This window comes from Salmo salar, chromosome ssa18 (assembly GCF_905237065.1).
Source record: "Salmo salar chromosome ssa18, Ssal_v3.1, whole genome shotgun sequence".
Lineage (NCBI taxonomy): Eukaryota > Metazoa > Chordata > Actinopteri > Salmoniformes > Salmonidae > Salmo > Salmo salar.
The window spans coordinates 44,000,714-44,022,612 of NC_059459.1; the positions used below are offsets into that span (position 1 = coordinate 44,000,714).

General features: G+C 44.8%; 1 protein-coding gene across 1 annotated transcript in view; it reads left to right on the top strand.

The window, feature by feature from the left end:
• cpxm2 (carboxypeptidase X (M14 family), member 2) overlaps window positions 1-21,899 on the top strand; it is a 110,690-nt gene that overhangs the window by 19,458 nt on the left and 69,333 nt on the right. Inside the window, exon 3 of the mRNA XM_045701180.1 lies at window positions 13,173-13,282. Coding sequence (XP_045557136.1) covers window positions 13,173-13,282 — 110 coding nt within the window. The remainder of the gene's footprint in view (window positions 1-13,172; window positions 13,283-21,899) is intronic.

Genomic DNA, 21,899 nt, shown 5'->3' on the forward strand with positions numbered 1-21,899 from the left:
TTAATCATACAAACAAAAACATATTTTTTACACTTCATATGTTGACAATCTGCGTAGTATTTCAGTCATACGACATTTGAACTGCATTTAAAGCTGCAATATGTTACTTTTTGGATGACCCGAACCAAATTCACATAGAAATGTAGTTATAGATCTGTCATTCTCATTGAAAGCGATTCTAAAAAAGCGGTAGATCTGTTCTACGTGCGCTATATCTACGCTTCCCGTTCTTTAGTTTTGTTTTTGCGTCTTTTAATTTCAGTTTTGTATACCAGATTCAAAACAGCTGAAAATATAAATAATTGTGGTTTATTGAAAGGATATTTCACAGCGGTTTAGATGTTTCTCTACACCACGTGTCAAACTCATTCCACGGAGGGCCGAAAATATTGGTAGCTCGATTTATTCACCATCACTTCCCCCATTCTCTTGATAGGCTGCGTACTTCTGGGCCTATATTTACAAGGTATCCAAGACACAAGACTGGGGACCATATCAAGCATCTCAAAGGAGGGATTATATTGGGTGCATTTTTGGTGTTGTTGTTATTTACACTAAAGGATTTTTTTTTTAGTTAGTCTAAATTCTGCAATTCTGACTGGATTTATAAATCTGTACAAAATAAATACATCCTCTCTTTTTCATAGATTATGTCTAATCCTCAATTTGACCGGGGCCTATAGGGAATATGTAGGGTACTTTTGACCATGGCCTATAGGGAATATGTAGGGTAATTTTGACCAGGGCCCATAGGGAATATGTAGGGTACTTTTGACCAGGGCCCATAGGGAATATGTAGGGTACTTTTGACCAGGGCCCATAGGGAACATGTAAGGAATAGGATGCCAATTGGGAGGCAACAATTTGATTCATGCTCGACAGGATGGCATGTACTCTGTTTTTCAGTTTGTTTTTCCTGTTAGCTTGTGCTCTGGTTATGTTCCAAACGGCACCCTATTCCCTATATAGTGCACTTCTTTTGACCAAAGCCCCCCATAGGGAATAGGTCTTTGGTCAAAACTAGTGCACTATATAGGGAAGAGTGTGGCGTTTGGAATGTAACATCTCTCTCTCTCTCTCTCTCTCTCTCTCTCTCTCTCTCTCTCTCTCTCTCCGTCTCTCTGTCTCTCTGCTTGTTTTTAGTGGACGTTAAGCCTGCTGTGAGAGCTCAGGTTGACCCTAATGAGTTCTGATGCCGCGCTGAACAAACACCGCTGGGTCTAGGTACTGTGTCGTGTCCCAAATGGCACCTTGTTCCCTACAGATGTACCGTCTTAATTTGATCACCTTGTTGCAGAAGAAAAAAGGCTTCTGAAGATTGTAAGTTTCCGCTTTGAAATTTCAGACTTGAATTTGACCTTGCGACAAAAAAGTATCAATATCCATTATTTATAATCCACATAATAATTTACATTTCCTGTTGCTGCAAATTAAGATACTACATGTATATCTTGTGCACTATTTTTAACCAGGGCCAATGGGGCTTTGGTTGGCTCTGGTACAAAGTAGTGCACTATATAGGGAGAATGGTGCCATTTGGGACACAGGTAGTGTGTGTACAGGTAACTGTCAACAGAATAGAAACATTTGAGTAAATGAGGGATACAAAAGTATATTGAAAGCAGGTGCTTCCACACAGGTGTGGTTCCTGAGTTCATTAAGCGATTAACATCCCATCATGCTTAGGGTCATGTATTAAAATGCTGGGCAGGCCATTATTTTGGCTACCATGGCTATGCCCCCAATAGGATGGAAATTCTCCCATCCACAGGATACTGGTGGTCACTGAAGGATTTGATGAGCATCAAAACGATGTAAACCATATGCGATGGCCGTCTCAATCACCAGATCTCAACCCGTATGGGAGATTCTGGAGCCGGCGCCTGAGACGGCGTTGTCCCACCGTCATCAACAGAACACTAAATGATGGAATTTCTCATGGAAGAATGACATCACAATAGAGTTCCAGACACCTGTAGAATCTATGTCAAGGTGGATTGAAGCTGTTCTGGCTGCTGGTGGCCCAACGCCTTATTAACACACTTTATGTTGGTGTTTCCTTTCCTACGGTAAATGTTGGTTTGTCAGCTCTGGGTCATAGGAAGGGCAACACAGGTGCTGCCTTCCTGTGTACTGTAAATACCGTACTAATTGGTCAGACCCACCGGTGGATAAGCTGCAGGCTTGTTGGCTATTAGACTCTTATCGTACACAGGATAGAATGTTTCAATCAATTTGATAAAGCTTGCCTGGGATAAATGGACTGAGCTTTATTAATCATATCAGTATGTGGTTTTTGGATCTCACAGGATATGTGTGATTTATGTGTCTCTCTGTTCCTGTTAGAGTATGATGGATGATGATCCCGGGTCAGAGAGAGAGAGACAGGTAGAGAGAGACAGGTAGAGAGAGAGAGACAGGTAGAGATAGAGAGACAGGTAGAGAGACAGGTAGAGAGAGAGAGACAGGTAGAGAGAGACAGGTAGAGAGAGAGAGACAGGTAGAGAGAGAGAGAGACAGGTAGAGAGAGAGAGAGAGAGAGAGAGAGAGAGAGACAGGTAGAGAGAGAGAGAGAGAGAGAGAGAGAGAGAGAGAGGTAGAGAAAGAGAGAGAGGTAGAGAGAGACAGGTAGAGAGAGAGAGACAGGTAGAGAGAGAGTGGGACAGGTAGAGAGAGAGAGAGAGAGAGAGAGAGAGAGAGAGAGAGAGAGACATAGAGATTCCATACAGATAGACATAACATTCCATACAGATACACATTCTATTTCATACAGATACACATTCTATTTCATGCAGATACACAAACCATTCCATACAGATAAACATACCATTCCATACAGATACACAAACCATTCCATACAGATACACATACCATTCCATACAGATAGACATTCCATTCCATACAGATATACATTCCATTCCATACAGATACACATTCCATTCCATTCCATACAGATAGACATACCATTCCATTCCATACAGATAGACATACCATTCCATTCCATACAGATACACATTCCATTCCATTCCATACAGATAGACAAACCATTCCATTCCATACAGATACACATACCATTCCATTCCATACAGATAGACATACCATTCCATTCCATACAGATACACATACCATTCCATTCCATACAGATAGACATACCATTCCATACAGATACACATAGCATTACATTCCATACAGATAGACATTCCATTCCATTCCATTCCATACAGATACACATACCATTCCATTCCATACAGATAGACATTCCATTCCATTGCATTCCATACAGATACACATACCATTCCATTCCATACAGATAGACATTCCATTCCATTCCATACAGATACACATACCATTCCATTCCATACAGATAGACATACCATTCCATTCCATACAGATAGACATTCCATTCCATTCCATACAGATACACATACCATTCCATTCCATACAGATAGACATACCATTCCATTCCATACAGATAGACATACCATTGCATTCCATACAGATACACATACCATTCCATTCCATACAGATAGACATACCATTCCATACAGATACACATACCATTCCATTCCATACAGATACACATTCCATTCCATACAGATACACATTCCATTCCATTCCGTACAGATACCCATACCATTCCGTACAGATAGACATACCATTCCATACAGAGAAACATACCATACCATTTCATACAGATTCACATATATTTTTCAGAAGAAGTGAAGAATTCAATAGTCAATGCTCATCTGCTTTTAATTCAGCTTGTCATCCTGTTCATGTGTGACAGCCAACTCTTGTCTCCGCTGACGTAGCAAACATAATGCATTTGGCCGTGAGACAGCAGAGTGTTGGAAACCATGTGCAGGCCATGCTGCATGTACTAACAGACGTATGCCCGGGTGGAAATAGCTGCTTTGAAATATCCCAGAGCTGTGGTTTAGTTTGGAGTGGTCTACTCTCCTCCTAACATCACGATCATGGGCCCATATCCACAAATCATCTCAGAGTAGGAGTGATGATCTTGGATCAGGTCCCCCCTTGTCTATATAATGTTATCCATTATTATATAAAAACCTAAACTGATCTCAGATCCTCCTCTGAGACGCTGTATGAATACCAAGAAGCTGTTAAACCATCTGGTGGTCTACTTCCCAAATGGACCTCTTTCGCTATTATAGTGCACTACTTTACCCTATGGGGCCCTGGTCAAAAGTAGTGCACTTCATAGGGATTTAGAGGGCCATTTGAGAAGCAGAACTTGGTTTCACAAGAGATCACTTATTTGAACTTTGGGTCTCTCACTGGGCGACGTCACCTCGTCCAGAAATCTTTAGAAGATGTGTCGGACAATCACAGATCACACCCGATGGGCCCTAATCTTGTGAGCAAAGCATCTATATCTCTATAAACACTGATGGGCCCTGATCTTGTGAGCAAAGCATCTATATATCTCTTTAAACACCGATGAGCCCTAATCTTGTGAGCAAAGCATCTATATCTCTATAAACACCGATGATCCCTAATCTTGTGAGAAAAGCATCTATATCTCTATAAACACTGATGGGCTCTGATCTTGTGAGCAAAGCATCTATATCTCTATAAACACCGATGGGCCCTAATCTTGTGAGCAAAGCATCTATATCTCTGTCGTGTCTTTGGGGTACCATTAAACTGAAGACATGTTTATCAATTAACTCCCTGTAATTATTATCACGCGATCAAACTGATTAATCGTTTAATTGTAATTAACTAGGAGATCGGGGCACCAAGGAAAATATTCAGATTACAAAGTTATAATTTTCCTAATATAACTTTCCTACATTGTAACATTATATATTATATTCTATATAGTATAGGCCGATTATCTTCTGGTTTAAATGGTGTATTTTACCTCGCGTCCAGTCTCATTCCAAACGTCGTAAATTGTTGTATCTGCACGAACCCAGTCTTTACTAAAATCATCCATACATCAATTGTCTTAAAATGATTTATTTACTAAACTAAGTAATTCACAGAAAGTATACAAACAGTAATTATCATCACAAAGAATTGGTAGAGTAATGTGCCCTAGTGGGCTAAACAGGCATGGCTGGTCTGTTAGACAAAGGGTCATAAAAAGTTCAGCTGAGGAGGCACACAGAGTTCATTAATATTAACAATTGACATGCTAATCCTTTGCACTCACTCATTCTGAAGAAAGTAAATCAGGGTGGGGTTTTATAGTGAACATAGAACAGGCTTGTCACATGACGCCTGGTCCTGTCTGTGTCCCTGGGAGCGTGCCGATGACTGATTTAATCTTTGAACATAAATACATTCTATCACATTAACATCAGTACACAGCATCTCAAAATAGCTTTATCCTTATTAATACATTCTATACAACCATTTGGATGCAAGTCCCATCGCTGAGGCTATTATATAAACAGTTTTATGGTAATATGGCTATATTGTCTCTTCTGAGTATCACAAAATTGTACCAAGCGGACCAGTTCGTAGCTGGATTCTTCACCAATCTTCCATACCTTCTCCAGAACATAAATGTCGTTCGGTTCCGCAATTCTGTGAGTTGGAAGAATTTCCTGTGTCTCTCTATGGGCCATGTGGCCAGAGATTCTCCTCTGGAATTTTACCACCCCTTCACACAGGGACTGGGTGGGGGGAGGTAGGTTGGGGGATGGTGCAAGGGGGAGGGGGTCAACTGTCCTCCCTGTACTCAAAGAGGCCAACGTCATGACATCTCTATAAACACCGATGGGCCCTGATCTTGTGAGCAAAGCATCTATATCTCTATAAACACCGATGGGCCCTAATCTTGTGAGCAAAGCATCTATATCTCTGTAAACACTGATGTAGCTGTAGCAGTTCAACAGTCACCAATCACATTGTTCTTCCCTTCATCCCCCCCAAAATATATATATATATATTAGTCACATGCGCAGAATACAACAGGTGTAGACCTAACAGTGAAATGCGTACTTACGAACCCCTAACCAACAGTGCAGTCCCCCCCCCGAAAAAATACGGATAAGAATAAGAGATAAAAGTAACAAGTAATTAAGGAGCAGCAGTAAAAAATAACAATATATACAGGTGGGTGCCGGTACAGAGTCAATGTGCGGGGGCACCGGTTAGTTGAGGTAGTATGTACATGTAGGTAATTAAAGTGACTATGCATAGATGATAACAACAGAGAGTAGCAGCGGTGTAAAGGGGGGGGGGGGGGAGTGCAAATAGTCTGGGTAGCCATTTGACTAGATGTTCAGGAGTCTTATGGCTTGGGGGTAGAAGCTGTTTAGAAGCCTCTTGGACCTAGACTTGGCACTCCAGTACTGCTTGCCGTGCGGTAGCAGAGAGAACAGTCTATGACTAGGGTGGCTGGAGTCTTTGACACCGCCTGGTATCGAGGTCCTGGATGGCAGAAAGCTTGGCCCCAGTGATGTACTGGGCCGTTTGCAATTCCCTCTGTAGTGCCTTGTGGTCAGAGGCCAAGCAGTTGCCATACCAGGGAGTGATGCAACCAGTCAGGATGCTCTCTATGGTGCAGCTGTAGAACCTTTTGAGGATCTGAGGACCCATATCAAATCTTTTCAGTCTCCCGAGGGAGAATAGGTTTGTGCTCTCTTCACGACTGTCTTGGTGTGCTTGGACCATGTTAGTTTGTTGGTGATGTGGACACCAAGGAACTTGAAGCTCTCAACCTGCTCCACTGCAGCCCTGTTGATGAGAATGGGGGCATGCTCGGTCCTCTTTTTCCTGTAGGCCACAAACATCTCCTTTGTCTTGATCACGTTGAGGGAGAGGTTGTTGTCCTGGCACCACATGGCCAGGTCTCTGGCCAGGTCTCTGACCTCCTCCCTATGGCCGTCTCGTTGTTGTCGGTGATCAGGCCTACCGCCGTTGTGTCATCAGCACATTTAATGATGGTGTTGGAGTTGTGCCTGGCCGTGCAGTCATGAGTGAACAGGGAGTACAGGAGGGGACTGGGCACACCCCCCTGAGGGACCCTTGTGTTGAGGATCAGCGTGGCAGATGTGTTGTTACCTGCCCTTACCACCTGGGGGCGGCCCGTCAGGAAGTCCAGGATCCAGTTGCAGAGGGAGGTGTTTAGTCCCAGGGTCCTTAGCTTAGTGATGAGCTTTGAAGGCACTATGGTGTTGAATGCTGAGCTGTAGTCAATGAATAGCATTCTCACATAGGTGTTCCTTTTGTCCAGGTGGGAAAGGGCAGTGTGGAGTGCAATAGAGATTGCATCATCTGTGGATCTGTTTGGGCGGTATGCAAATTGGAGTGGGTCTAGGGTTTCTGGGATGATGGTGTTGATATGAGCCATGACCAGCCTTTCAAAGCACTTCATGGATACAGACGGGAGTGCAACAGGTCGGTAGTCATTTAGACAGGTTACCTTAGTGTTCTTGGGCACAGGCACCATGGTGGTATCCTTAAAACATGTTGGTATTACAGACTCGGACAGGGAGAGATTGAAAATGTCAGTGAAGACACTTGCTAGACCTTATTGTTTTGATTTCCTAGACCTTGACAACATGTCTTGTCTGGTTATTTGTGAAGGTGTTTAATTGACCACAGGTGAACTTACGACCCTGTCACATCAGTGTTTCTCATGTGTTTTGCTCAGTGTTTGTGTGCCAAATCAAATCAAAGTTTATTAGTCACATACACAGGATACAGCAGGTATTAACAGTGCAGTGAAATGCTTACTGGCAAGCTTTCCTCAACAGTGCAGTACAAATATCAATAATAATCAAACGTCAAATCCCAAATATAGTAGTATGCATAGTAATAACTGGTTGCTTGTGGTGGAATATGTTGAATCTATAGAATATATAGAATCTGTAGAATATATAGAATCTATAGAATCTGTAGAATATGAAGATTATTTAGAATATGTACAATATATAGAATATGTGGAATATATAAAATATGTACAATATTTAAAAAAAAAATGAATATCTGGAATATATATAATATGTAGAATATATAGAATATTTAGAAAATGTAGAATCTGTAGAATATGTAGAATCTGTAGATTATTTAGAATATGTACAATATATAGAATATGTAGAATATGTAGAACATTTAGAATGTATATAATGTATAGTATATGTAGAATATATAGAACATGTACAATATTAACAATATATAGAATATGTAGAATCCATAGAATATGTAGAATCTATAAAATATGTAGAATCTTTAGAATATGTAGAATCTATAAAACATATGTAGAATCTTTAGAATATTTAGAATATGTCAAATCTATAGAATTTGAAGAAAGTGTAGAATCTAAAAAATATGTAGAATATGTAGAATCTATAAAATATGTAGAATCTTTAGAATATGTAGAATCTATAGAACATGTACAATCCACAGAATATGTAGAATCTATTGAATATGTTGAATATATAGAATCTGTAGAATCTGTGCAATATGTACAATCTATAGGATATGTAGAATCCATAAAATATGTACAATCTTTCAAATGTGTAGAATCTATAGAATATGTAGAATATGTTGAAAATGTAGAATCTGTAGAATGTATAGAATATATAGAATCTGTAGAATATTTAGAATATATAGAATCTGTAGAATATATAGAATCTGTAGTATATGTAGAATCTGTAGAATATATAGAATGTGTAGAATATGTAGAAAGTATAGAATCTGTAGAATATGGGGAATCTATAGAATCTGTAGAATCTGTAGAATATATAGAATCTCTAGAATGTATAGAATCTGTAGAATATACTGTATAGAATATATAAAATATTTTGAATATGTAGACAATATGATATATAGTATGCATTGTGAATGTATTATGTCAAGTGTCTTGGTAGAGCAGTGTCTTGGTAGAGCAGTGTCTTGGTAGGGCAGTGTCTAGGTAGAGCAGTGTCTTGGCAGAGCAGTGTCTTGGCAGAGCAGTGTCTTGTTAGGGCAGTGTCTTGGCAGAGCAGTGTCTTGGCAGAGCAGTGTCTTGGTAGAGCAGTGTCTTGGCAGAGCAGTGTCTTGGTAGAGCAGTGTCTTGGTAGGGCAGGAACTTGGTAGAGCAGTGTCTTGGTAGAGCAGTGTCTTGGTAGGGCAGTGTCTTGGTAGGGCAGTGTCATGGTAGGGCAGTAACTTGGTAGAGCAGTGTCTTGGTAGAGCAGTGTCTTGGTAGAGCAGTAACTTGGTAGAGCAGTGTCTTGGTAGAGCAGTGTCTTGTTAGGGCAGTGTCTTGGTAGGGCAGTGTCTAGGTAGAGCAGTGTCTTGGTAGAGCAGTGTCTTGGTAGAGCAGTGTCTTGGTAGAGCAGTAACTTGGTAGAGCAGTGTCTTGGTAGAGCAGTGTCTTGGTAGAGCAGTGTCTTGGTAGGGCAGTGTCTTGGCAGAACAGTGTCTTGGCAGAGCAGTGTCTTGGTAGAGCAGTGTCTTGGTAGGGCAGTGTCTTGGTAGAGCAGTGTCTTGGTAGAGCATTGTCTTGGTAGGGCAGTGTCTTGGCAGAACAGTGTCTTGGCAGAGCAGTGTCTTGGTAGGGCAGTGTCTTGGTAGAGCAGTGTTTTGGTAGAGCATTGTCTTGGTAGGGCAGTGTCTTGGCAGAACAGTCTCTTGGCAGAGCAGTGTCTTGGTAGAGCAGTGTCTTGGTAGGGCGGTGTCTTGGCAGAGCAGTGTCTTGGTAGGGCAGTGTCTTGGTAGAGCAGTGTCTTGGCAGAGCAGTGTCTTGGCAGAGCAGTGTCTTGGTAGGGCGGTGTCTTGGCAGAGCAGTGTCTTGGCAGAGCAGTGTCATGGTAGGGCAGTAACTTGGTAGAGCAGTGTCTTGGCAGAGCAGTGTCTTGGTAGGGCAGTGTCTTGGCAGAGCAGTGTCTTGGTAGGGCAGTGTCTTGGCAGGGCAGTAACTTGGTAGAGCAGTGTCTTGGCAGAGCAGTAACTTGGTAGAGCAGTGTCTTGGCAGAGCAGTGTCTTGGTAGGGCAGTGTCTTGGTAGAGCAGTGTCTTGGTAGGGCAGTGTCTTGGTAGAGCAGTGTCTTGGCAGAGCAGTATCTTGGTAGGGCAGTGTCTTGGTAGAGCTGTGTCTTGGTAGAGCAGTGTCTTGGCAGAGCAGTGTCTTGGTAGAGCAGTAACTTGGTAGAGCAGTGTCTTGGCAGAGCAGTGTCTTGGTAGGGCAGTGTCTTGGTAGGGCAGTGTCTTGGTAGAGCAGTGTCTTGGTAGAGCAGTAACTTGGTAGAGCAGTGTCTTGGTAGAGCAGTAACTTGGTAGAGCAGTGTCTTGGTAGAGCAGTGTCTTGGTAGAGCAGTAACTTGGTAGAGCAGTGTCTTGGTAGAGCAGTGTCTTGGTAGAGCAGTGTCTTGGTAGGGCAGTGTCTTGGCAGAACAGTGTCTTGGCAGAGCAGTGTCTTGGTAGAGCAGTGTCTTGGTAGGGCGGTGTCTTGGCAGAGCAGTGTCTTGGTAGAGCATTGTCTTGGTAGGGCAGTGTCTTGGCAGAACAGTGTCTTGGCAGAGCAGTGTCTTGGTAGAGCAGTGTCTTGGTAGGGCGGTGTCTTGGCAGAGCAGTGTCTTGGTAGGGCAGTGTCTTGGTAGAGCAGTGTCTTGGCAGAGCAGTGTCTTGGCAGAGCAGTGTCTTGGTAGGGCGGTGTCTTGGCAGAGCAGTGTCTTGGCAGAGCAGTGTCATGGCAGGGCAGTAACTTGGTAGAGCAGTGTCTTGGCAGAGCAGTGTCTTGGTAGGGCAGTGTCTTGGCAGGGCAATAACTTGGTAGAGCAGTGTCTTGGCAGAGCAGTGTCTTGGTAGGGCAGTGTCTTGGTAGAGCAGTGTCTTGGTAGGGCAGTGTCTTGGTAGAGCAGTGTCTTGGCAGAGCAGTATCTTGGTAGGGCAGTGTCTTGGTAGAGCTGTGTCTTGGTAGAGCAGTGTCTTGGCAGAGCAGTGTCTTGGTAGAGCAGTAACTTGGTAGAGCAGTGTCTTGGCAGAGCAGTGTCTTGGTAGGGCAGTGTCTTGGTAGAGCAGTGTCTTGGTAGAGCAGTAACTTGGTAGAGCAGTGTCTTGGTAGGGCAGTGTCTTGGTAGAGCAGTAACTTGGTAGAGCAGTGTCTTGGTAGAGCAGTAACTTGGTAGAGCAGTGTCTTGGCAGGGCAGTAACTTGGTAGAGCAGTGTCTTGGCAGGGCAGTAACTTGGTAGAGCAGTGTCTTGGCACACAGCAGCGAAGACTGTGTGTGAGTGTGTGTGTGTGTGTGTGTGTGTATGTGTGTGTGTGTGTGTGTGTGTGTGTGTGTGTGTGTGTGTGTGTGTGTGTGTGTGTGTGTGTGTGTGTGTGGAGAGTCAATGGGAATAGTCTCTAAGGTGCATATGAACAGCAGGTCTGAGCCGGTAGACAGCTGGGGTTATCTGTTCAGCAGTCTAATGGCCTGCTGTTAGAAGCTGTCTCGGAGCCTATTGGTCCGAGGCCCGACACTCCGATATCGTCTGCCAGATGGTAACGGAGTGAACAGTCCGTCGCTCGGGTGACTGGAGTCCTTGACGATTGTCCGGGCCTTCCTGAGACGCCTGGTGTAAATGTCCTGTGGGGCAGGGAGCTCACTCCTTGTGATGTACTGGGCCGTCCACACCACCCTCTTGTGGTTGAGGCCGGTGCAGTTGCCGTACCAGGCGGTGATGCAGCAAGACAAGATGCTCTCAATGGTGCATCTATAGACGTTCTTGAGGATCTGAGGGGCCGTGCCAAATTTCTTCAGTCGCTGTGATGTGTCCCCGTCAGGTCCTCACTAATGTGCACGCCAAGGAACTTGCACGCCAAGGAACTTGACCCTCTCCACTTCAGCCACGTCAATGTGGATGGGGCCGTGCACCCCCCTGTTTCCTGTAGTCCACCATCAGCTCCTTAGTCTTGCTGACGTTGAGGGAGAGATTGTTGTCCAGACAACACACTGCCAGGTCTCTGACCTCCTCCCTGTAGGCTGTCTCATTGTTGTCTCTGATCAGGCTTACCACATTCGGGTTGTCAACAAACTTGATGATGGAGTCGTGTTTTGCCACGCAGTCGTGTGTGTGTGTGTGTGTGTGTGTGGGGTGTGTGTGGTGTGTGGTGTGTGTGTGTGGGTGTGTGTTGATTGGTGTGTCTCTCATTCCAGCATCTTAGCAGTCTCATCTTCCAACTCTTTTTATTGGTCAGCCCTGATAATGGTTCCACAGTACTAACCAATCAGAATGCCCTTCCATTGGACTGTAGACCAGAGTTCTAACCATGTGTTTTAGTTCCTTCACAGTACTAACCATGTGGTTATGTTCCTTCACAGTACTAACCATGTGATTTAGTTCCTTCACTGTACTAACCATGTGGTTATGTTCCTTCACAGTACTAACCATGTGGTTTAGTTCCTTCACAGTACTAACCATGTGGTTTTGTTCCTTCACACTACTAACCATGTGATTTAGTTCCTTCACAGTACTAACCATATGGTTTAGTTCATTCACAGTACTAACCATATGGTTTAGTTCATTCACAGTACTAACCATGTGGTTTATTTCCTTCACAGTACTAACCATGTGATTTAGTTCCTTCACAGTACTATCCATGCGGTTTTGTTCCTTCACAGTACTATCCATGTGGTTTTGTTCCTTCACAGTACTAACCATGTGGTTTAGCTCCTTCACAGTACTAACCATGTGGTTTTGTTCCTTCACAGTACTAAACATGTGGTTTAGTTCCTTCACAGTACTAACCATATGGTTTAGTTCATTCACAGTACTAACCATGTGGTTTTGTTCCTTCACAGTACTAACCATATGGTTTAGTTCCTTCACAGTACTAACCATGTGGTTTTGTTCCTTCACAGTACTAACCATATGGTTTAGTTCCTTCACAGTACTAACCATGTGATTTAGTTCCTTCACAGTACTAACCATGTGGTTTAGTTCCTTCACAGTACTATCCATGCGGTTTTGTTCCTTCACAGTTCTAACCATGTGGTTTAGCTCCTTCACAGTACTAACCATGTGGTTTTGTTCCTTCACAGTACTAACCATGTGGTTTTGTTCCTTCACAGTACTAACCATATGGTTTAGTTCCTTCACAGTACTAACCATGTGGTTTTGCTCCTTCACAGTACTAACCATATGGTTTAGATCCTTCACAGTACTAACCATGTGGTTTTGTTCCTTCACAGTACTAACCATGTGGTTTTGTTCCTTCAGAATGCCCTCCCATGGGACTGGAGACCCTGAAGATTGATGACTTTCAGCTCCATGCCTCCACGATGAGACGTTACGGGCTGGGAGCACACAGAGGACGACTCAACATACAGGTAGGTCAGGAATAGAGACGTGTCAAGGAGGGAGAAGTTTGTAAAGAATAGAGGTTAGTTGAACTGTATGGCTCAGTTTGTAAGAGCATGATGGTTGGTTCAATTCCCACAGAGATCACATATGGATGTAGACTACCGTTCAACAGTTTTACAACACTTACTCATTCAAGGGTTCTCTTTATTTTTACTATTTTCAAAATTGTAGAATAATAGTGAAAACATCAAAACTATGAAATAACACATATGGAATCATGTAGTAACCAAAAAAGTGTTAAACAAATCAAACTATATTTTATATTTGAGATTATTCAAAGTAGTCACCCTTTGCCTTGATGACAGCTTTGCACACTATTGGCATTCTCTCAACCAGCTTCACCTGGAATGCTTAACCTCTATGGGCTAGGTGGGACGCTAGCGTGCCACCCGTGGTGCACTCCATCAACAGCAGATGCATTTCAAGAGCGGCAAATTTGAATCCAAATAAATGTCAAAATTCAAATTTTTCAAACATACAACTATTTTACACCCTTTGAAAGATAAACATCTTCTTAATCTAACCACGTTTTACGATTTCAAAAAGGTTTTACGGCGAAAGCATGAATTTAGAGTATGTTAGGACAGTACATTTACAAGAGTTGTGTGTAATGTTTTGTCAATTCGAAGACAGGGTAACCAAAACCATAAAACCAGCTAAAATGATGCACTAACCTTTTACAATCTCCATCAGATGACACTCCTAGGACATTATGTTAGACAATGCATGCATTTTTAGTTCTATCAAGTTCATATTTATATCCAAAAACAGCGTTTTACTATGGCATTGATGTTGAGGAAATCGTTTCCCTCCAATAACCGGCAGTCAAGTCAGCGTCACAAATTAAATGATTAAAATTAGAAAACATTGGTAAAATATTATATTGTCATTTAAAGAATTATAGATTTACATCTCTTGAACGCAATCAACTTGCCAGATTTAAAAATAACCTTACTGGGAAATCACACTTTGCAATAATCTGAGCACTGCGCCCAGAAAAATACGCGTTGCGATACAGACTAGACGTCATGTTGGGAAGATCTAAAATCGAAAATACTATGTAAATAATCCATTACCTTTGATTCTCTTCATCAGATGTCACTTCCAGGTATCACAGGTCCATAACGAATGTAGTTTTGTTCAAAAAAGCTCATCATTTATGTCCAAAAATCTCCGTCTTGTTAGCACATGATCTAAGCCAGCCGGACTTCTCGTCATGAACGAGGGGAAAAAATATATTTACGTTCGTTCAAACATGTCAAACGTTGTATAGCATAAATCATTAGGGCCTTTTTTAACCAGAACATGAATAATATTCAAGGTGGACGAATGCATACTCTTTTATAACGTATTGGAACGAGGGTACCCAACATGAACTCGCGCGCCAGGTGTCTAATGGGACATCATCGTTCCATGGCTCTTGTTCGGTCAGATCTCCCTCCAGAAGACTCAAAACACTTTGTAAAGGCTGGTGACATCTAGTGGAAGCAATAGGAAGTGCCAAAATATTCCTCAGCCCCTGTGTTTTTCAATGGGATAGGTTTAAAGGTAATACAACACATCAGGTATCCACTTCCTGTCAGAAAATGTCTCAGGGTTTTGCCTGCCAAATGAGTTCTGTTATACTCACAGACACCATTCAAACAGTTTTAGAAACTTTAGAGTGTTTTCTATCCATATATAATAAGTATATGCATATTCTAGTTACTGGGTAGGATTAGTAACCAGATTAAATCGGGTACATTTTTTTTATCCAGACGTGCAAATGCTGCCCCCTAGCCCTAACAGGTTAAGTCACACTAGACATTTCATAAAGTGAACAGTTCAAGGTCATGGGTACCAAATGCAGCTTTAGTTTAATAGGATACAGTTGACCTACCTTGAGTTAGTTACTTTAATGCTCTGCCTGTTTTGAATGACTTGGTTCGTTGACTGTACCAAATACAGTGAGCAGCTGGAAGACCTGAGGATCAGAAAAAGCCAATAGCATCAAGAGTTCAAGTACGATTTTTAGACGATGATCATGAACCCTTAGAAAGAAAAGAGCTGTGGGACGGCAGGTATTCTAGTGGTTAGAGGGGGGAGGAGGCAGGTAGTTTAGTGGTTAGAGGGGGCAGCAGGTAGTCTAGTGGTTAGAGCGTTGGGCCAGTAACCGAAAGGTTGGTGGATCAAATCACCGAGCTGACAAGGTAAAAATCTGTCATTCTGCCGCTGAACAAGGCAGTTAACCCACTGTTCCTAGGCCATCTTCGTAAATAAGAATTTGTTCCTCACTGATTTGCCTAGTTAAATAAAGATTTTTTAATTTTTTAAAGGAGCTACCTAGAAACTAAAAGGATTCTTCTGCTGTCCCCATAGGAGAACCCCTTAGAATAATCCTTGTGGGTTCCATGTAGAACCCTTTCAGTTCCAGGTAGAACCCTTTTGGGTTCCATGTAGAACACAGAGGATTCTACATGGAACCCAAAAGGGTTCTACTTGGAACCTAAGGTTTCTGCTATGGGGACAGCCGAATAATCCTTTTGGCACCTTTTTTTTATGAAGTGTAGTGTATTCTTCATAGATGTCAACAACTCGTTTTTGGAAACCCTGTTATTGAAAGATATCAACGTCAATAAAATAAATCTTGACTCGACACTCGACACAGTTCTACGTGGGTGGGCGGAGTAGTGACGGTCGATCCAACTCAATTTCAGTGTCCAATATGGCTGCCATTAAACCGGGGGTCCATTATTATATGGCTGCCATTAAACTGGGTGTCCATTATTATATGGCTGCCATTAAACTGGGGGTCCATTATTATATGGCTGCCATTAAACTGGAGTCCATTATTATATGGCTGCCATTAAACTGGAGTTCCATTATTATATGGCTGCCATTAAACTGGGGGTCCATTATTATATGGCTGCCATTAAACTAGGGGTCCATTTGTCACAAAATCCTTCGTTGTGTTGCAGGGAAGACCAAAATGCAGCGGAGTTGTGGATACTCATATTTTAATTAACAAAAAAAGAGTAACGCATCCACTTGCCAAAACAATAAATGATACCCACAACACTAAACAGTTTTGCAGGCTCACCACCGCAGTGCAAAAACAACTACCCACAAAACCAAGTGACAAACATACTCCTACATATATGACTCCCAATCAGGAACAACGATCCCCAGCTGTTCCTGATCAGGAGTCACAAGACCAACACAGAACAATCACACACATACAAGACTGCCACGTCCTGACCCCAAAACTACTACAACAGCTCCATCTGCTGGTCAAGACGTGACAGTACCCCCCCCCCCCTCAAGGTGCAGAACCCGGAATGCACCTAACACAAACAAAATCCCCAACAAAACCCATAAACAATAACCCCTAAACAATAAGGGAGGGAAGGGAGGGTGGCTGCCGTCAACGACGGCACTGTGCTACACCCTCCCTCCCCAACCCAGCTATCCTGGAGGTGGCTCCGGTGCAGGACGTGGACCTTGCTCCACCCTCGGCGTCGCCCACTTCGGTGGCGCCGATAGCTGCGCCAGGCAGACGGGCCCCTCGGGCTGGGCCGGAGGACAGGAGGGCCCCTCGGGCTGGGCCGGAGGACAGGAGGGCCCCTCGGGCTGGGCCGGAGGACAGGAGGGCCCCTCGGGCTGGGCCGGAGGACAGGAGGGCCCCTCGGGCTGGGCCGGAGGACAGGAGGGCCCCTCGGGCTGGGCCGGAGGACAGGAGGGCCACTCGGGCTGGGCCGGAGGACAGGAGAGCCACTCCGGCAGCTCGGGGCAGTCTGGCCACTCCGGCAGCTCGGGGCAGTCTGGCCACTCCGGCAGCTCGGGGCAGTCTGGCCACTCCGGCAGCTCGGGGCAGTCTGGCCACTCCGGCAGCTCGGGGCAGTCTGGCCACTCCGGCAGCTCGGGGCAGTCTGGCCACTCCGGCAGCTCGGGGCAGTCTGGCCACTCCGGCAGTTCGGCGCAGTCTGGCCACTCCGGCAGTTCGGCGCAGTCTGGCCACTCCGGCAGTTCGGCGCAGTCTGGCCACTCCGGCAGTTCGGCGCAGTCTGGCCACTCCGGCGACTGTTGACTGGCGGGCAGCTCTGACGACTGTTGACTGGCGGGCAGCTCTGACGACTGTTGACTGGCGGGCAGCTCTGACGACTGTTGACTGGCGGGCAGCTCTGGTGACGTACGACTGGCGGTCAGCTCTGGCGACTGTTGACTGGTGGTCAGCTCTGGCGACTGTTGACTGGCGAGGCTGGGCTGACGCACTAGACTCCTGATGCGTGGGGCTGGTACTGGACGTGCCAGCCTGGAGACACGCACCTCCATGCTAGTGCGTCTAGCGGGAAACACCGGACCGAAAGGGCGCACTGGCGGTCTTGAGCGCAGGGTTGGCATCACCCCTTCCGGCTTGATGCCTACTTCGCCCTGGCACATGCGGGGCGCTGGTACCTTGCCTACCGGCCTGAAAATCCCAGGCCTCACCACAGCCCCAACCCCAAAGCACGGGACCTGTCCAGTCTGCCCTACAAGGGTACCGGGAGCTGGCCTGGGGCTGTAATCTCGCCCCGCCAAATAGCCCTTGTGCCCCCCCCTAGAAAATTCTTGGGGCTGCCTCTCGGGTTCTACCTGCCTCCCAGGCAGGTTGTCACAGTGGACCCGCAACTGCTCCCATGTCCAGTCAATCCTCTCCGTCAACACCTCCAGCGACCAGGAATCCATCACCTCCCGAGCGCGCTGCTTCCAACATTCCTCCCTCACTTGCCTCTGTCCTCTTCTCCGCTGCTTGGTCCTTTGGGGGGGGTAGTTCTGTCACAAAATCCTTCGTTGTGTTGCAGTGAAGACCAAAATGCAGCGGAGTTGTGGATACTCATATTTTAATTAACAAAAAAAGAGTAACGCATCCACTTGCCAAAACAATAAATGATACCCACAACACTAAACAGTTTTGCAGGCTCACCACCGCAGTGCAAAAACAACTACCCACAAAACCAAGTGACAAACATACTCCTACATATATGACTCCCAATCAGGAACAACGATCCCCAGCTGTTCCTGATCAGGAGTCACAAGACCAACACAGAACAATCACACACATACAGGACTGCCACGTCCTGACCCCAAAACTACTACAACAGCTCCATCTGCTGGTCAGGACGTGACACCATTATTATATGGCTGCCATTAAACTGGAGTTCCATTATTACATGGCTGCCATTAAACTGGGGGTCCATTATTATATGGCTGCCATTAAACTAGGGGTCCATTATTATATAGCTGCCATTAAACTGGGGGTCCATTATTATATGGCTGCCATTAAACTGGAGTTCCATTATTATATGGCTGCCATTAAACTGGGGGTCCATTATTATATGGCTGCCATTAAACTAGGGGTCCATTATTATATGGCTGCCATTAAACTGGGGGTCCATTATTATATGGCTGCCATTAAACTGGAGTTCCATTATTATATGGCTGCTATTAAACTGGGGGTCCATTATTATATGGCTGCCTTTAAAGTTGGGGTCCATTATTACAGTTATTATCCCCAAACCTCATTAAGTGGACAGAAAAGTCTAAATGGGATATTTTGAACATCCAAGACTCTGACATCACCCCACTTAAGTTGAACATTTAAACGATTAAGTAATGGTTAAGGTAAGGGTTAGTGTTAAGGGTAGGAGACGTTCCCAAGGATTCCAGACCGCACTAACCTAACGTGAACTGGTGTCTGGGAGAAGAGGTATTTCCTGTCAGGATATGAAGAAGGGGAGTACGGTTCCGTTTGCCTCATCATCATCTGGGCTGTGTATTGTCCTGAGATCAGAAACTGTAGTACACCCATAATGACTTCCACACACACACACACACACACACACACACACACACACACACACACACACACACACACACACACACACACACACACACACACACACACACACACACACTTCCAGACAAACAAACCCTTTGTTATCGTGTGTTTATAGCTGTGTGGTAACGTAGTGTGTTGCATTAGGGATTGTGTAAGGTAATGTCTCCAATCTGGAGGAGAGAGAGATAGACAGAGAGAGAGAAAGTGTTCATTCACAGCAGCAAGATGTATGACCTGTTGCCACAAGAAAATCACAACCAGTGAAGAACAAACACCATTGTAAATACAACCCCTATTTATGTTTATTTATTTTCCCTTTTGTACTTTTGTACTATTTGCATACCTTCACAACACTATATATAGACATAATATGACATTTTAAATGTATATTCATTTGGAACTTGTATGAGTGTATATGTTTACTGTTCATTTTTTGTTTATTTCACTTTTGTTTATTATCAATTTCACTTGCTTTGGCAATGTTAACATAGGTTTCCCATGCCAATAAAGCCCCTTAAATTGAAATTAAAGAGAGAGATGGAGAGAGAAAGAGAAAGAGAGAGAGAGAGAGAGAAGGAGAGAGTGAGAGAGAGAAAGAGAGAAGGAGAGAGAGAGAGAGAGAGAGAGAGAGAGAGAGAGAGAGAGAGAGAGAGAGAGAGAGAGAGAGAGAGAGAAGGACTGCCTGTGTATATTGGTTCCTAACTTCCCTGAAAGGTTGTATATCGCGAGGGCTATTCGATGCTAATGCAGTACGCCACAGGATGTTTTTGTACTGGTCAAGCGCAGTCAGGTCTGGAATGAACCAAGGGCTATATCTGTTCCTGGTTCTACATTTTTTGAATGGGGCATGCTTATTTAAGATGCTGATGCTCTGGTGCTTGGTCACCAACCAACGAGGACCTACAGCAGCACCTAGATCTTCTGCACAGATTCTGTCAGACCTGGGCCCTGACAGTAAATCTCAGTAAGACAAAAAATAATGGTGTTCCAAAAAGGTCTAATTGCCAGGACCACAAACACAAATTCCATCTAGACACCGTTGCCCTAGAGCACACCGAAAACTATACATACCTTGGCCTAAACATCAGCGCCACAGGTAACTTCCACAAAGCTGTGAACGATCTGAGAGACAAGGCAAGAAGGGCATTCTATGCCATCAAAAGGAACATTAAATGCGACATACCAATTAGGATCTGGCTAAAAATACTTGAATCAGTTATAGAACCCATTGTCCTTCATGGTTGTGAGGTCTGGAGTCCGCTCACCAACCAAGAATTCACAAAATGGGACAAACACCAAATTGAGACTCTGCATACAGAATTCTGCAAAAATATCCTCCGTAAAACACCAAATAATGCATGCAGAGCAGAATTAGGCCGATACCAGCTAATTATCAAAATCCAGAAAAGAGATGTTATATTCTACAACCACCTAAAAGGAAGCGATTCCCAAACCTTCCATAACAAAGTCATCACCTACAGAGAGATGAACCTGGAGAAGAGTCCCCTAAGCAAGCTGGTCCTGGGGCTCTGTTCACAAACACAAACAGAGTGCAGGTAGGACTAGACAGAGCAGGTGAGCGCAGGTAGGACTAGACAGAGCAGGTGAGTGCAGGTAGGCCTAGACAGAGCAGGTGAGTGCAGGTAGACCTAGACAGAGCAGGTGAGTGCAGGTAGGTCTAGACAGAGCAGGTGAGTGCAGGTAGGCCTAGACAGAGCAGGTGAGTGCAGGTAGGACTAGACAGAGCAGGTGTGCGCAGGTAGGCCTAGACAGAGCAGGTGAGTGCAGGTAGATCTAGACAGAGCAGGTGAGTGCAGGTAGACCTAGACAGAGCAGGTGAGTGCAGGTAGGACTAGACAGAGCAGGTGAGTGCAGGTAGGCCTAGACAGAGCAGGTGAGTGCAAGGTAGAACCTAGACAGAGCAGGTGAGTGCAGGTAGGTCTAGACAGAGCAGGTGAGTGCAGGTAGGCCTAGACAGAGCAGGTGAGTGCAGGTAGGACTAGACAGAGCAGGTGCGAGCAGGTAGGCCTAGACAGAGCAGGTGAGTGCAGGTAGATCTAGACAGAGCAGGTGAGTGCAGGTAGGCCTAGACAGAGCAGGTGAGTGCAGGTAGACCTAGACAGAGCAGGTGAGTGCAGGTAGACCTAGACATTGCAGGTGGGTGCAGGTAGACCTAGACAGAGCAGGTGAGTGCAGGTAGGCCTAGACAGAGCACGTGAGTGCAGGTAGACCTAGACAGAGCAGGTGAGTGCAGGTAAACCTAGACAGAACAGGTGAGTGCAGGTAGACCTAGACAGAGCAGGTGAGTGCAGGTAGTCATAGACAGAGCAGGTGAGTGCAGGTAGACCTAGACAGAGCAGGTGAGTGCAGGTAGACCTAGACAGAGCAGGTGAGTGCAGGTAGGACTAGACAGAGCAGGTGAGTGCAGGTAGGCCTAGACAGAGCAGGTGAGTGCAAGGTAGAACCTAGACAGAGCCGGTGAGTGCAGGTAGGCCAAGACAGAGCAGGTGAGTGCAGGTAGGCCAAGACAGAGCAGGTGAGTGCAGGTAGACCTAGACAGAGCAGGTGAGTGCAGGTAGGCCTAGACAGAGCAGGTGAGTGCAGGTAGACCTAGACAAAGCATGTGAGTGCAGGTAGACCTAGACAGAGCAGGTGAGTGCAGGTAGGCCAAGACAGAGCAGGTGAGTGCAGGTAGACTTAGACAGAGCAGGAGAGTGCAGGTAGGC